The following is a 12,929-nucleotide window of genomic DNA, read 5'->3' on the forward strand; positions in this document are numbered from 1 at the left end:
GGTTTAAGGTCCCCGAGTCCCGGGGCGGGGGAGACTCGTGCTAGCCCAAATCTCGGGTTTGGCGACGAGTTATTGCGGCGATCCCGGAGCACTTTGCATTACTTTTGGTGCTGAGGAAGGGGGCTGGGGTTCCTGCATTGTTACTGCCTCTGTCGCCGGAGCCAGCTGGTGCTTTATACGTGAGCCGCACTTTCTCTGCTGTTACGGAATGGGCTTTGCACATGAGAAAAAGCTGGCCATAGGAAAATAACCAGGAAGTGCGAGCTACCCCGAGCACTTCTTACATACAGCTCGGCCAGGGCAGAAAGCTGCGGGCAAGCGCTGCCCCAAAGATGTGTTTACACCCGTGATCAGGCATTAAGCTTAGAAACCTGCCGTAGAAGCCTGTGGCAGGCTTCAGCAGATGTTTCTCTCTCGTAAACGACCGCAGGGCTGGTCACGAATGCGGAGGGAGGCCAGCGGGGCTACCCATCCGGGGCGAGGCGCCCTGTCCCGCCCGGTTCTGCGCTGGGCTATTGTCATGACGGGCTCACGTGTCGCTGGGATGTTCCGAGCCGTCTCTTTCACTGCGGGCAGCTGCCTCAATTCCGAGATAAATAAACAGGATAAATAGCGTGTGGTCGGTGCTCCAGTGCGGACGCTGCCGCACCGGGGTGAAGCCCTCTCGATGCTCAGGGAAGATTTCCCACATGGTCGCATCTACCAATCACAACAGAAAGGACCAAATTCATCCTGGCTGCATTTCGCATGTACTCAATGGAGTTGTAGAATTCAGGGATGAATCTGGCCCTTTGTGGTGGATGCCTGAGGATATCTCGAGAGAGGTCCCAGAGGTATGACTTAGCGGTGTTCTAAGTGGCTGTGTTTGGCAGCATCTGGCCAACCTGCCCTATAGATGGGAAGTTTGTGCAAGGAGTGAACTTTGTTCAGCAGGAAGAGTCCAGTTGCACAGGAGCCTCTATGTGTGCATGAATTTTTTGTAAGTGCTCCAAGTAATCATGAGGCTACTGCCACCTTTGATCTGATGCTTGCCGTTGTTTTTTTTTCTGTTGCCTTTGTAAATCATAACTGTAAAGTGTTGCCAAATGAAAAGCTTGGGCTAATATTAATGGCATAAGCTCCAAAGTGTCTGAATACCCATTTGGCAATGAAACTGGACAAATGTTATTAAACCTATCAGTGATTTAAAGCTTCAAAAAGAAGGTAATGACTTGAATACACATTTCACTCATCATTCTTGAGATAGTGGGCCAGATTTAATTTAAAAGTTAAATGCTTTGGAAAATCAGGAATTACTTTAATATATTAAATCATTTTCCAATTAAGTTCCTTAAATCATTTTTGGTGGGTTGCACTGCAAATCGAATAAATTAATTTAGGAGGTCATTTTCAGAATTTCTTTACTGGGTGGTTAAAGCTTCTTTTAAGTCATGCCATGTATGAGGGAGCAAACTGTTCTTTTTAAATGCAAATGAGACACTCATTCTGTAGACAAGTTGCAACTCTTCTGTTTCACTTTGCCTGAACTGATAATGTGCTTAAAAATGCACAGTCATAAGACATATGTTTTATGCTTGGAAAAGACTTACCAGGAATGTAAGATGCCGAGTATAGGACAAATGTCTTTTTCAGTCTTTGCCGCTGACCGCTGACCACATTAAATGGACAGAGTAGCTTTACCAGGCCCCTTGGAGGCATACATTTGCAGAGCATTTCATTTTTCACTCCCTTCACTCTCTCCCTTCTCCCAGCATGATTAACATTGCTGTGAAAACTTATCTGACTTGTTCTAAACGTGTCGTCATGTTACAGTATTGCTCTGCCACTCATTTCCGTGCTGTGTGTATCTAGGGAGTTAGAAGGGCAGGAGGCCTGCAGGAATTTTGTGTTCAGTAAGTTTGGTGGAGTGTTTGGTTTTGATCTCTCTCAGGAAAGGGGATTGCGGAAGCATGGTGGATCCATGTTCTTGGTTGGTATGGTGGTCTTGATTAGGTCTTTACCTGCAAAACTCATTCAGAACTGGATCTTGTTTCTTGTAAAGTTAGTTAAAACTCACTTTGGTCACTTAGAAGGATTTAGCACTTGTTTTCATACCTGGAGTTTGGGGTGAGTTGTTTTGGGTTTTTTTCTACAAGTATGGCAGACTATGATTCTTTACATGTTAGGTCTGCTTGAGCTGCTGGGAATTTAGAATGCATTCCACAAATCTTTACACTTTTAAGTTTTCTAATAATTCTGTTAGGACTAAGAGGTGGGTTTTTTTCCAGCTCAGGTGATTGTTCACAGTGTATGAGTGAGTTCCCAGGGACATGCATGGGAGTTACTATGTTTCTCTGTAGCCAAAAGGAAATGCAATAATGTAGATTCAGTCACCTCTTATCTTGCAATTTTCAGTTGGCAGGATTTGTTTTAGAAGACTGCTTAGGTCTTTATTTTAGAAACCTAAAATAGCAGTCTAAGCATCTTAGTCTAACATTTCTCTATCTGCTGTGAAAGCTCATTATACTCTGCATATATTGTTATGCAGGCTTTTCCTTGTTTCTTGTGCATTGCCCATGGAGAGCGAAAAGTGAAAGAACAATGCAAACAATGTTGGTTATGACAACTGTGTGAGGTATCTCCTATACAAACAAACAGAATGGATGGTATGCTGCAGTATATAGGTCAGCCTTTGAAATAACAGTGGAGCTCTTGCAGTGGACAAATTTAGAGTTGGGGTTGTACCATTTGCCTCTTGAAACTTGAAGCGTAATTGCATTTCAGACATTTACAGGCTAATACAAGTAGTCTGTTCAGTTGGAGTTTATTTTAAGGAATATCATGTTCCTTAATTGAGTTGAATGGTACAAAAGAAAGAACTTTGATAATCCAAGTGTCTTAGTGTGATAGAAGAATATGGACAGGGATTTCAAGCTTCTTGAAGAAGTCAGAGGATAAGTTTACATGTTTATGTAGAGAGCAATAAATGAAATCCTTGTGGCTTTCCTTATTAAAGTGTCACCTCCAAAGACCGCTTCGATCAGTACTGCAAGAAGGATTGGTGTATTTTCATACTTGCAACTTTACAGTGTTTTCAGATGTCTGCTCACATAAAGTGCAGTTACATAATTATAGTTTGACACAGCTAATGACAGGGATGCTGACCCCTGTCAACAGCATAGAGAAAATAATGTTCTTTACTGCTCCCAATGGTTTGCCTTGCAGAGTTATGCACTAAATTCTTCTGTGATTTGCTACCTGGTTCAAAAATACAGGAGCCTCCACTCATCTTTCTTGTTTCCACTGGTAGTTGTCAGTGCAGTGGAAAAATACAGCCAGACAGCAGAGGTAGAATGATAGACTGTAGCTGTTTTTAAAAGAGAGGATTAAAGAGGGAAAAAGAGGGAGAGTGAAGTAAAACCCTTCAAAATGAAAAAAAGTTGAGTGACATTGGGTAGAAGTAGATAAGGCGATAAAATACAGTGCTTTGTAAGCAGGTAACAATCTCATAATCAGAATTCCACAGAGCAAAAGTACATATATATATATTTATTTATACACAGTGTTTAGAATAATTTATTATGTAAACTTAACCCTACCTTAGAGACTACTTTAAGTAAAGTGTTCCATGGCTCTTTACAAAGTGTACATTATTTCCAGGAGCTTGCTTTTATCCACTCTCTATCCAAAATTCAGAATGATGACAAGCCAGTGCTCTGAAGGACCGCTCTAAAGCTGAAATGCTGTGTTATCATTTAGACAGCATTTTAGATTGTTTATCTGATAGATCACCATTTGTTTATTCTGTATATATATATATATATTTTTTTTTTTTTTTTGCCCCCCTTGGATAAGTACCTTGTCCCCTACTGTATTAGAATTATATGTGAAATTTGTTGCTGCCTCTTATAGGAAAGATTAAACAGTTGCATTAGTGCTGTTGATTTTTCAGTGTTAAAGTGTTTTAGATAGTTTCAGAAAAATACCACATAGGGAATACCAAGGGAAATGGACTTCTTTTTTCTGGGTTACTAGACCTTAGAATATAGTCTCAGAGTTACGGGCAAGCCTCAAGTGTGCCTCCTTAAATTCCAGTGTTTCAGAAAAGAAGTGGTCCCAGTTTTAGTGGAATATAGAAAATGATTTATGTATGTGCTTCTGAGAAATCTCTCTCAATGATGTCTATAAACCAAAGCATTCGCAGTTTATTTTTTTTTCTTTCTGCTAAACTTCAGTACTTTGAGAGAAATTAAATTTTAGTCTCTTACTAGAATGATATGTTTCATCTCTAGAGCATTACCCTCAACCAGCCTATCATGTGGTCTTCTGAAAAAAGTGAAAACTGTAAACTATTAAGAATGCTGAATTAGCTAAACACTCCAGTGCATGCAGTACCTTTGGTGTTTACATTAAACCGAAGAGCAGCTGGAGCTGCATTTAAAGGACTTAAGGAGCTGATACTGTGGAGGACTGGGCAGTCCCAACTCCCCTTGAATTCGGTGCGTGTTGGGAACAATCACACTTTGTCAAGAAGAACTGAGCACCTTCCTGTCCTCAGATTGCCATCTTAGCAGGATGTTCTCATCTTGCTAACACTGTACAGAGGCATGGGAAAGTGGACTATGTTTAAAGCATGACTTTATATTAAGCAGAGAAATGTCCTAATCATGGTAAGATTTAGATCAAGATTCTTGGATATTTAAATCCTGTATCGGTGGAAAATATAACAAAACATAGGTGGTGAAAGTAATAAGCTTCCTTTGACTGCTCTCTCAGCATGGCTCAAGAGTGACCTGAAGGCACCATTTCTCATGGTGAGAGGGTAGCCGCTGCAGAAGTTGGCTTCTGGAACTGACAGTGGTGGCAATTAGTGGCTCCTTTGTTTATCTTTTTGAAGTGGACACATGCTCTGCAGATGCCTAGCATGGGCTGCATACACTAAAATACTCATTTTAAAAAGAACTTAACCAAATTTAAATGTTTCTTTGATGCAGTTGGACTAGAGGATTGTTGTAGGTACCTTCCAAATGAAATAGTCAGTTCTATTATACTGTTTTAGTTACTCAACTAGGTCCCAATTTTCTGTCCAAGGAGTGATTTCTGATTAAAAATGCCGAGTTATAAACTGTTCTAAAGCATGGCTTATAGAAGAAGCGCCAAATGACTGTTGATTATGGCAGTGCTTGCAAAATACTTTCAGGCGTGGAATTCACATTGAACCTGAATGAGATTTTCTTGGTCATAACTTTTTTCCCTACAGCATTTGGTGGAAAAATGGCAGTATTGCATTAATCTATGATTAGGCACAGATTATGTAGCATTAGCAGCAGCAACAAACATAGCCCTTCCACAGCGGCAAGTGCACAGAAGAAAATCTTGTCTCCTCTTCCACTGAAATATCTGCATTTTATGCTCATTTGTTGTGATCAGTTTTAAGTTAGTCAGCAGCATGGAATAAATGTTTAACTCTTCATTAGTTCTTCAAAGTTAAAATTGTTTTTCAGCAGAGACCTTGGTGCAGCCGGCATTTGTAATGTCTGTGGTTTTCTTTTGCTTCTTATTTTTGTGTTAAGTAGTTTATTTTTCGTTTGTTTTTTAATTTCATATGGCTATACTAATATTTATATCTTATCTTTCAATTGCACGTATGCTAACACTGTTCCCGAACTGTTCATTTAGTATTTCTCAGTGGGCTGCTATTTGATTTGCTATAGACCCTTGTATTATGGTTTGCTCCCAGGAAACACGCTGCTTTTGAAGTTGCAAAGCATACTTGAATTACATGAGCATCTGACAAATCCAGGTTAGTGGAAATGTCAGAATGTTTTAGCATTCGCATTCTTGGCTGTTAAACCACTCTCTACCAATCAGAAGTGCTATGAGTAGCTTATTTCAAAGGTACTGCTGGCTAAGCATTGGAAACTGAGCTGCTGTGATAGTAATTTTGTCTCCTGCTATTGTTGTTGATGATTATATGGTCTCAAAGATTAAATGGAAGATACTGTAGCTGGTATGTATTTTTGTTATATGAAGGAAATCTGCAATGAACTCATTACTTATTCTATATGCAAGAAGAAATCAGAACTCTTGAAATCACACAGTGATAACCTGCACTTAGGGAAATGGGTTAGTAAAGGAAGTATGAAGTCTGAAATGTAAATCAAAAGATTTATCCAGACAGTTCCTGCCAGAAGAGTGAGAAGATAATGTATACATACAAATTCCTGTTGTATCAATGCTAGTGTGTATGTATATACCCATGTAGGCTTCCACTTCATTATATACTGCTCACTTTGAAGAAAGTGAACTTACTCCGAGAATCTCTCATTTCTATTCTCTATTATAAGTGGCTGGCTTCAAAGTAGTATTCTGGTCACAGTTGCCAAAAGCACGTAGGTTTGTGTTCATGAGTAAGAGAATACATTTGCTTCTTATACCATCATTTTGTTTTCCATCAACCTGCAATAATAATAAATAGTGAAAGCAAAAACAGTGGTGAAAAGGGGCAGTAACCTTTCAAAAAAGTATAATTTATCATTTGGCAAACACAGTTGTGAATATTAGTCATAGAAACCTGCAGATAGGAGAGGCTTAATATCAAAGCTAATGATTTATTTTATGTTAATGACTTTCTGCTAGGGCATAAAAGACTGTTCATAATGGGCTCTCAGTGCTGTGTTCAGTTGCAAAGGCTAATGGGATAATCTTACCCAAAATTAAGCTTTTTGAAGTAGATCATGGTGTTATTTTTTTCAAGTTAACTCTTGAAAATATATTGGCAAACTGATTTTTTCAGAACTGCTTTTTATCTTTGAAGGAAATTATAATCCAAGGGTTTTTTTCTTCATTAGTAGTTTTCTTAATTGTGTTGGAAATGTCTGTTTATGTTTTTTTTTTATAGTTCTGAAGAATAATATCCATGATGTGGAAGTCTTTCATTTCAGTGGTTTTCTCATAATGCAATAAATTTTTGTGAGGCACAGTTGCTTTTACAGGTTGAACAAAGAAAAAAGGATTATTTTTTAATTGGCCTCAGCAGTAATTTACTAAATGGTAGTAAAACTCATAGTTTTGCATTGAGAAGTTTTTAAAATCATGTTTACAATTAGTTATAACCAACATTATATTTCAATAAGAGATAATTTGCCTACTAAAGTTCACATAATGTGCTAATCATGTCTAGTGGTTAATAAAGGCCTCCTATCTCACTCCCCTGATGGCTATAAAAGGCTATTATGTTCATGGCAGCAGTTCAGGTACAGCTGCTGTGTGTTAATAATGCATCATTGTCCCACTAATAAACACAGCAGAGGTCAGCAACCCTGAGCACCTAAAACACCTATTCTCTTTCCAAAATATTTATTAACACCTCAATGGCATATCTATTCATTTTGTTTAGGATTGTATCAGTTAATGACCCTTATGGAATTCTGTGTGTTCAGGTTTTTCAACCTACAAGCTGTTGTGGGCTGTTGCACTCCTTTTTCCTCCTAAACATTTCTTTTTCATTGCAACTATGTGTTGTTTCTTTAAGATTAGCATTCTATAGTCACTTCATGATTAACTTACTTTTTTGCTTAGTATGTCAATTTTCATTTTGGTTTTTTTTTGTTGGTTTTGTTTGGGATTTTTTTTGGTGGTTTTGTTTGTTTTTTTTTTCTCATCTAATTTAAGATTATGTTTAGAAATTGAATTTTTGTTAGTTAAGACACTTCATAGAAAATGAACTATGTGCTTGTGTAAATAGGTATTCATGTAACAACTATATGTTTGTGTAACATGCATGCACAAAGAGATGCATGTATACATGTGTATATATAAGCACTACTTCCTCCAGGTTCCATACATCATTTTATACTAGTGACTGATGTTTTCCTTTTTAGCATAGATTGCTGTATTCATAAAGGTTTTTTAAAATGCATTTTCTACAGACAAAGAACATGCTCACATGGGATTTCCATTTTGCCAGGGAAACATGCAAATCAATAGGCCAGCACTTATCTGCATTAAAATTAGGTATACTGTAATTTATGGGCACAGTGATATTGTATTTGTCTAGCATAGCCTCAGATACTCTTTAAGGTAGCCTGGCTCTGTGTCCTTAGAGAAAAGAAAAAGTGTTAATTGAACAAAATCTCATCTTGTAGTATTGCCTTTTGTTTTCTGTTACTCATTTTGAAAACCTGATGTTTTTTTTTTTTTGTGCTGTGTGATTTACAAACAAATGTTCAGAGGGCAGAAAAATACCACTGCACTTCCATCAAGAGAAATGAAAAAGCTTAACTAGCTGAAGGGTTTCTATTTGGTGTAGCACGTTGCTTCAATGACACATTTGTCATGCTTTATATATATAATACGTACAATAAAATATGTACAGGCACAGTCGTGATATATGTAGTGTCTGGCTCCATTGCTATTGTTTGTAGTCTCTACGGTTGTCATACGTTGTTCTTTGCACATCATACCCTTACAGCAGAATTTGACACAATTTCTAGCTTTCAGTCCTGCACCATTTTCATTGCACAATATACATGAGTTTGACAGGGTGTGTTGAGGACAACTCTGGCAAGCAATTGATATTTTGAAGTGGCAAGCATTTCAGCAGCTGCCTGCTTGTGAAAAAGGAATGATAAGGTATACTGTATTGTTAGTTTCAGGCAAGCATTAAGGTTTAAGCTCTGTAAAAATGTACACATTATTCGTCAGTGGTGAAGCAAGCCTTTTATGTTTTTTAGAGCTTAGCTCTCTGGCTGATGTGAACTAGAATGACATTGGTTTAATGGTCAGTAAATGAATAGGAGTACTTTGAATTTGAACTGCTGCCAATTTTGCACCGACAAAGAGACTGACAAAAGAAAGATTTTATGTGAAAGCAAAGCACAAGCAATGCTTGGGGAGGTGGGGAAAAGGGTAGAGGAACCCAACAGAAATATTCTTCAACATACCCTTGTAATGATACTAAAATTGTTAAAACACATCCATTTTACATGGCTCGTCGGCTACAAACTTAAGCTGTTTCATCTAATGTTCTTTAAAACCTGTTGTATACACATAGTCTTTTAGAATATATTCATATGGAATCTGCAGTGTGTTTTTCTAAATACCACACTGTGCCCTGAAGGCCTGTTGGCAGAACATCAGAGTTGTCCACTGCTGGAGTTCCCAAGTCTCTCTCTATCTGGTAGTGGGAAATTGTAGTTTAATCAGTTATGGCACTTTCAGTGTGTAACATTCATTAGTAAGGCAATTTGTCATGACTGTTAATAGTCAGGATGCATCTGCTCTCTCTTCAGTTACAAAGTGTGATAAGCAAGAGGGCAAATATTTCAATATTTAGTAATATTAGCATGTTTGAAAACAGGTTAGTGCTCAAAACACAAACAGCAAATTAGTAATGACCTATTTATTTTTACTGGTTTTACCTTTACTTAGGTTTGATTTTAAAGTGCCCTAATGCTCTTATGAGTTGTGCATTATTGAACTGGGTGTTAGAAAGTAAATGTTAGCATCTTCGGTGTTTATCAAAGACTTTTCTCTGTTATCATATATTCAAAGTTAGGATATTTTCAAAGAGTTGAAAATACTTATAACTGAGACACATCATTTTCCAATGTGTCAGTAATAAATGGTTCACAGAATCAATTTTGGCAGTAGAAGGCCTTTCACGGTGTTAGTTTTGTGGCTGGGCAGCTTATAATGTTATAAAAGCTATTTGGTACCTACCAAATGGACAACATGCAATTAGAATAATCTTTGAAAAAAACTGGCTTGTGATCATTGTTCATTGTTCTAAATATGAAAGGTTAAATTGTTTTCTACAGTCAAGAGGTTAAAGGTTTTTTTCACATACATCTGATAACCCTCATGTATTACATAATATGATCGCTTCTCACACAATAGCTTTGTGACACATTTTAATTTTTAATGAAAAGCCTCCCAAATTTTAACATAATTATTTCTTTAGAAACCAAGCCCAATCTTGGTAAAATCCGTTCTTGCCAACAACAAAAGCTGTTACTGTTTAAGTTCCTGTTCAGCAGTTAGTTGGTACGCTTCACTGGATATTGTCAAAAAGGCTTTTCTCTTGATTGACAACCCTGTAGGAATGTGAATGGAGATTTTAATTGCATATCATGTGTGCATATCAGAGTGAGTGGATTCACTGACTCTGCTTAGCTCCATATCTCTACAGGTCAGCCATGCCAAAACACTTCTATTTTTATTTTTTTTTAATAAGCAATTGATATACTCTTCTAAAGAGAGAGAAAAAGGGCATGCAAATGAAGAATGGACTGCAAAGCAAAAGGTTCCTGTGAATTTCCAAAGAAAAAAATGTGTGCAATAAGTTTACAGAATGTTTTAACACAATTAAGAGGTATTTTGGTGATGTAAATTCAGTTCAAGACTAAGTTGGTCAAAGACTGCAAGAATATATTTTTCTTCTGACATTTGCTAGCAGAAGTGTGTTTATCTTTTTACTTTTTTTTTTCTAAGAATACTTTGAATAAAATCAGTCTAGAAGAAAGTAAAGCAAGTGTAAAAAATTACTGACTCAGGCTGTACCTTTATAGAAAGCATTGGGAAATGGTGGGGGTTTCTTCATGTGTGTGTGAGACAGTGGGCTTACTTGTTCATACTGGATTTGATACACAGTCTTCGGGCAACACTGTTACTTTGTGGGGAGATTTGCCTAGATCAGAGAGGCAGAGACCTCAGGTTTGAGTCTGAAAATAAAAGTGAATTTTGATATCAACTGTAATGCAACTTAAATACTTTTTTTTTTTCCTTAAGATCAAAAAATGATACATCACTGCAAAAAGACACTGGTAAATAGACCTGAACATTTTCCATAGCCAAGAACATTGCAGGTGAAAATGCAAAGCCAAAGATTCGTTATTATGAATAGTAATTAGATTTTGATGTCTCAAATTAGATTCTAGGTTTCATTGTGCATCAGAAACCACAACATCAATTGTATTTTGTTTTTAAAGCTCATGAAGCACTGGCAACTGAAAGCACAGCAGCACACAGTTGAGGGGAACTTTTAGCTGAGGTTAGTGTTTTGTGCATGTAAAGGGACATTGAAATCTAAAGGGGGATGGCAGTTGCATTTTTCCGGCAGGACCCCTGGGAAGGAATTGTTACTTAGTCAAAAAGTTTCTGTCCTCATTTGTCAGTACTCTCAGATAAAAAGCAAATTGACTGCCTTCTGCCCTTTTACCCTTTGTGTAGGGCCACTTTCAACTCACACTTTCAGGTTGTATTTGTGGAATGTGTGGGAATGGAGGATGCCAGCCACTTGTTAAATCTTAAGGTTACAACAGCAAGGCATATCACCTGGTCTGACAATGTGCAGTTTAACTCCAGCGTCTATATGGAGCCCATTCATTCCTGTGTTGGACTAAAGTGTATCTTGGCCAGTTATGTCTTGTACATCAGTAAACCCTTAGGAGTGCTTAAAAACTATGAATATCTTAAGAAGAAAACCAACAAGACTGCTTTATTTTTAATGAAGGAAACCCCTTCTGACTTAATACACGACATCAGTGGATGGTTGGATCTATTAGGAACTGACACTTCTGTGGATTTTAAGGATTTGTGAGTAGAAAATAGAGGAAAATGGGAAGTAGCAAAGATAGTAATCTGAACATATGATTCCCTCTGTACAGTGTGCCTTCAAGTCCTATGAACAAATGCATCAGCGAGGAGCCTTAGCTTTCTGGACACCCAAAGGTGCTTGTGTTTAGATTTGTCTGGACTCACACCTGTGCAGGTTTCAGAGCTTTGGCACTTTCACTTCTGATAAAGCTTTGTTTTTTGAGAGAATTTCTAAAATTATTCCTGGTTTGGGGAGCTTTCTGTCATAGCCAACAGGTCTGCAAGGCTCCCAAAGCCTGGAAGTTGTAGACATTGGAAGGGTTTTTTGTTTTGTTGAGGAAAGAAAATATTTAGATTATGAAACATTGTAAAGCTTGTACCTAAGGTTTGGAAAAATGGGAGTGGACCCTGAAGATGTAATTTTGGATTAACCCCAGGGCCATTTTTGTAAATCACTATGGTAGCTCCTGTAATAATGTTGAGAAGATTGCTCCATCCCTGGCAGTGATCAAGGCCAGGTTGGATAGAGCCTAGGGTGACATGGTCTAGGATGAGGCGTCCCTGCAGGTGGCAGGGAAGTTGGAACTAGACGATCTTTAAGGTCCCTTCCAACCCAAACCATTCTATGATTCCATGAAGACTTCATTTGTTCAGGACTTCAGGCTGTGAAGTCAAACACTGTAAGGCTGGGAATGATGATTTAGTGATGTCTTGATTTTGCTCTTTACTATGCTCTTATTGGCAGGAATTGATGTAGTGAAACAGCGGATGTGGAGTAAATGATCGTGTAATTGTAACTTTATCTTTAATACAGTTAAAAATGGCAACCGAGTTAGGCTTTCAGGCCTTAAATCTGGCATTTTCCACATTTTCACCTCTTGACTTTGTAACCCAAATACTCTTTCAAAAATATCTTTTTCGGTATGTTACTGATTCATTGGATTGCTTCCATGACATTCATTGCTATCCTCTATCAGGAGCGTTTGAGTCTCAACATTTCTGCACAGATTTTCCTGTTGAAGAGTTAAATCTTGTTAGCAGCAGGGAGAGTTTTATCCTGGTGAGTGAAGGGAGGACTGAGTCTTGCTGTGGCTAGGAAAATCTTGCGCTCTCTCTCACCAGTCCTTTCATTCTGTGCATACTTTGACACAGGCTGCCATGTTCTGAAGATTTGGGATCCAGTATGAGAATACTTGTGTTATTATTTTGTCACAATACCCATTTTGAGAAGCTCAGGCGTATGTTAAAACTTTAGTAATTTCAACAGTTTATCTCTGAAGAAAAGGCACTTTTCTCTCTCAATATCTTCTGCTGAACTTGAAAGATGTGCTGCAAATAATGGAGCTGGTGGA

At 37.9% G+C, this 12,929-nt stretch overlaps 1 protein-coding gene across 2 annotated transcripts in view; it reads left to right on the forward strand.

Annotated features, from left to right (window-relative positions):
- TOX (thymocyte selection associated high mobility group box) overlaps positions 1–12,929 on the forward strand; it is a 226,393-nt gene that overhangs the window by 1,308 nt on the left and 212,156 nt on the right. Inside the window, exon 1 of one of the 2 annotated variants that reach the window (XM_062633339.1) lies at positions 662–833. The exons of the other annotated variant lie outside the window; for it this stretch is intronic. Within the exon in view, the coding sequence (XP_062489323.1) occupies positions 690–833 (144 nt within the window). The 5' untranslated portion in view covers positions 662–689. Of the gene's footprint in view, positions 1–661; positions 834–12,929 lie in introns of those variants that run through there. 2 annotated transcript variants of the gene reach the window in all.

The sequence above is a fragment of the Pezoporus occidentalis genome, unplaced genomic scaffold (assembly GCF_034315485.1).
Source record: "Pezoporus occidentalis ecotype Australia unplaced genomic scaffold, CSIRO_AGI_Poc_V1 ctg4, whole genome shotgun sequence".
Lineage (NCBI taxonomy): Eukaryota > Metazoa > Chordata > Aves > Psittaciformes > Psittacidae > Pezoporus > Pezoporus occidentalis.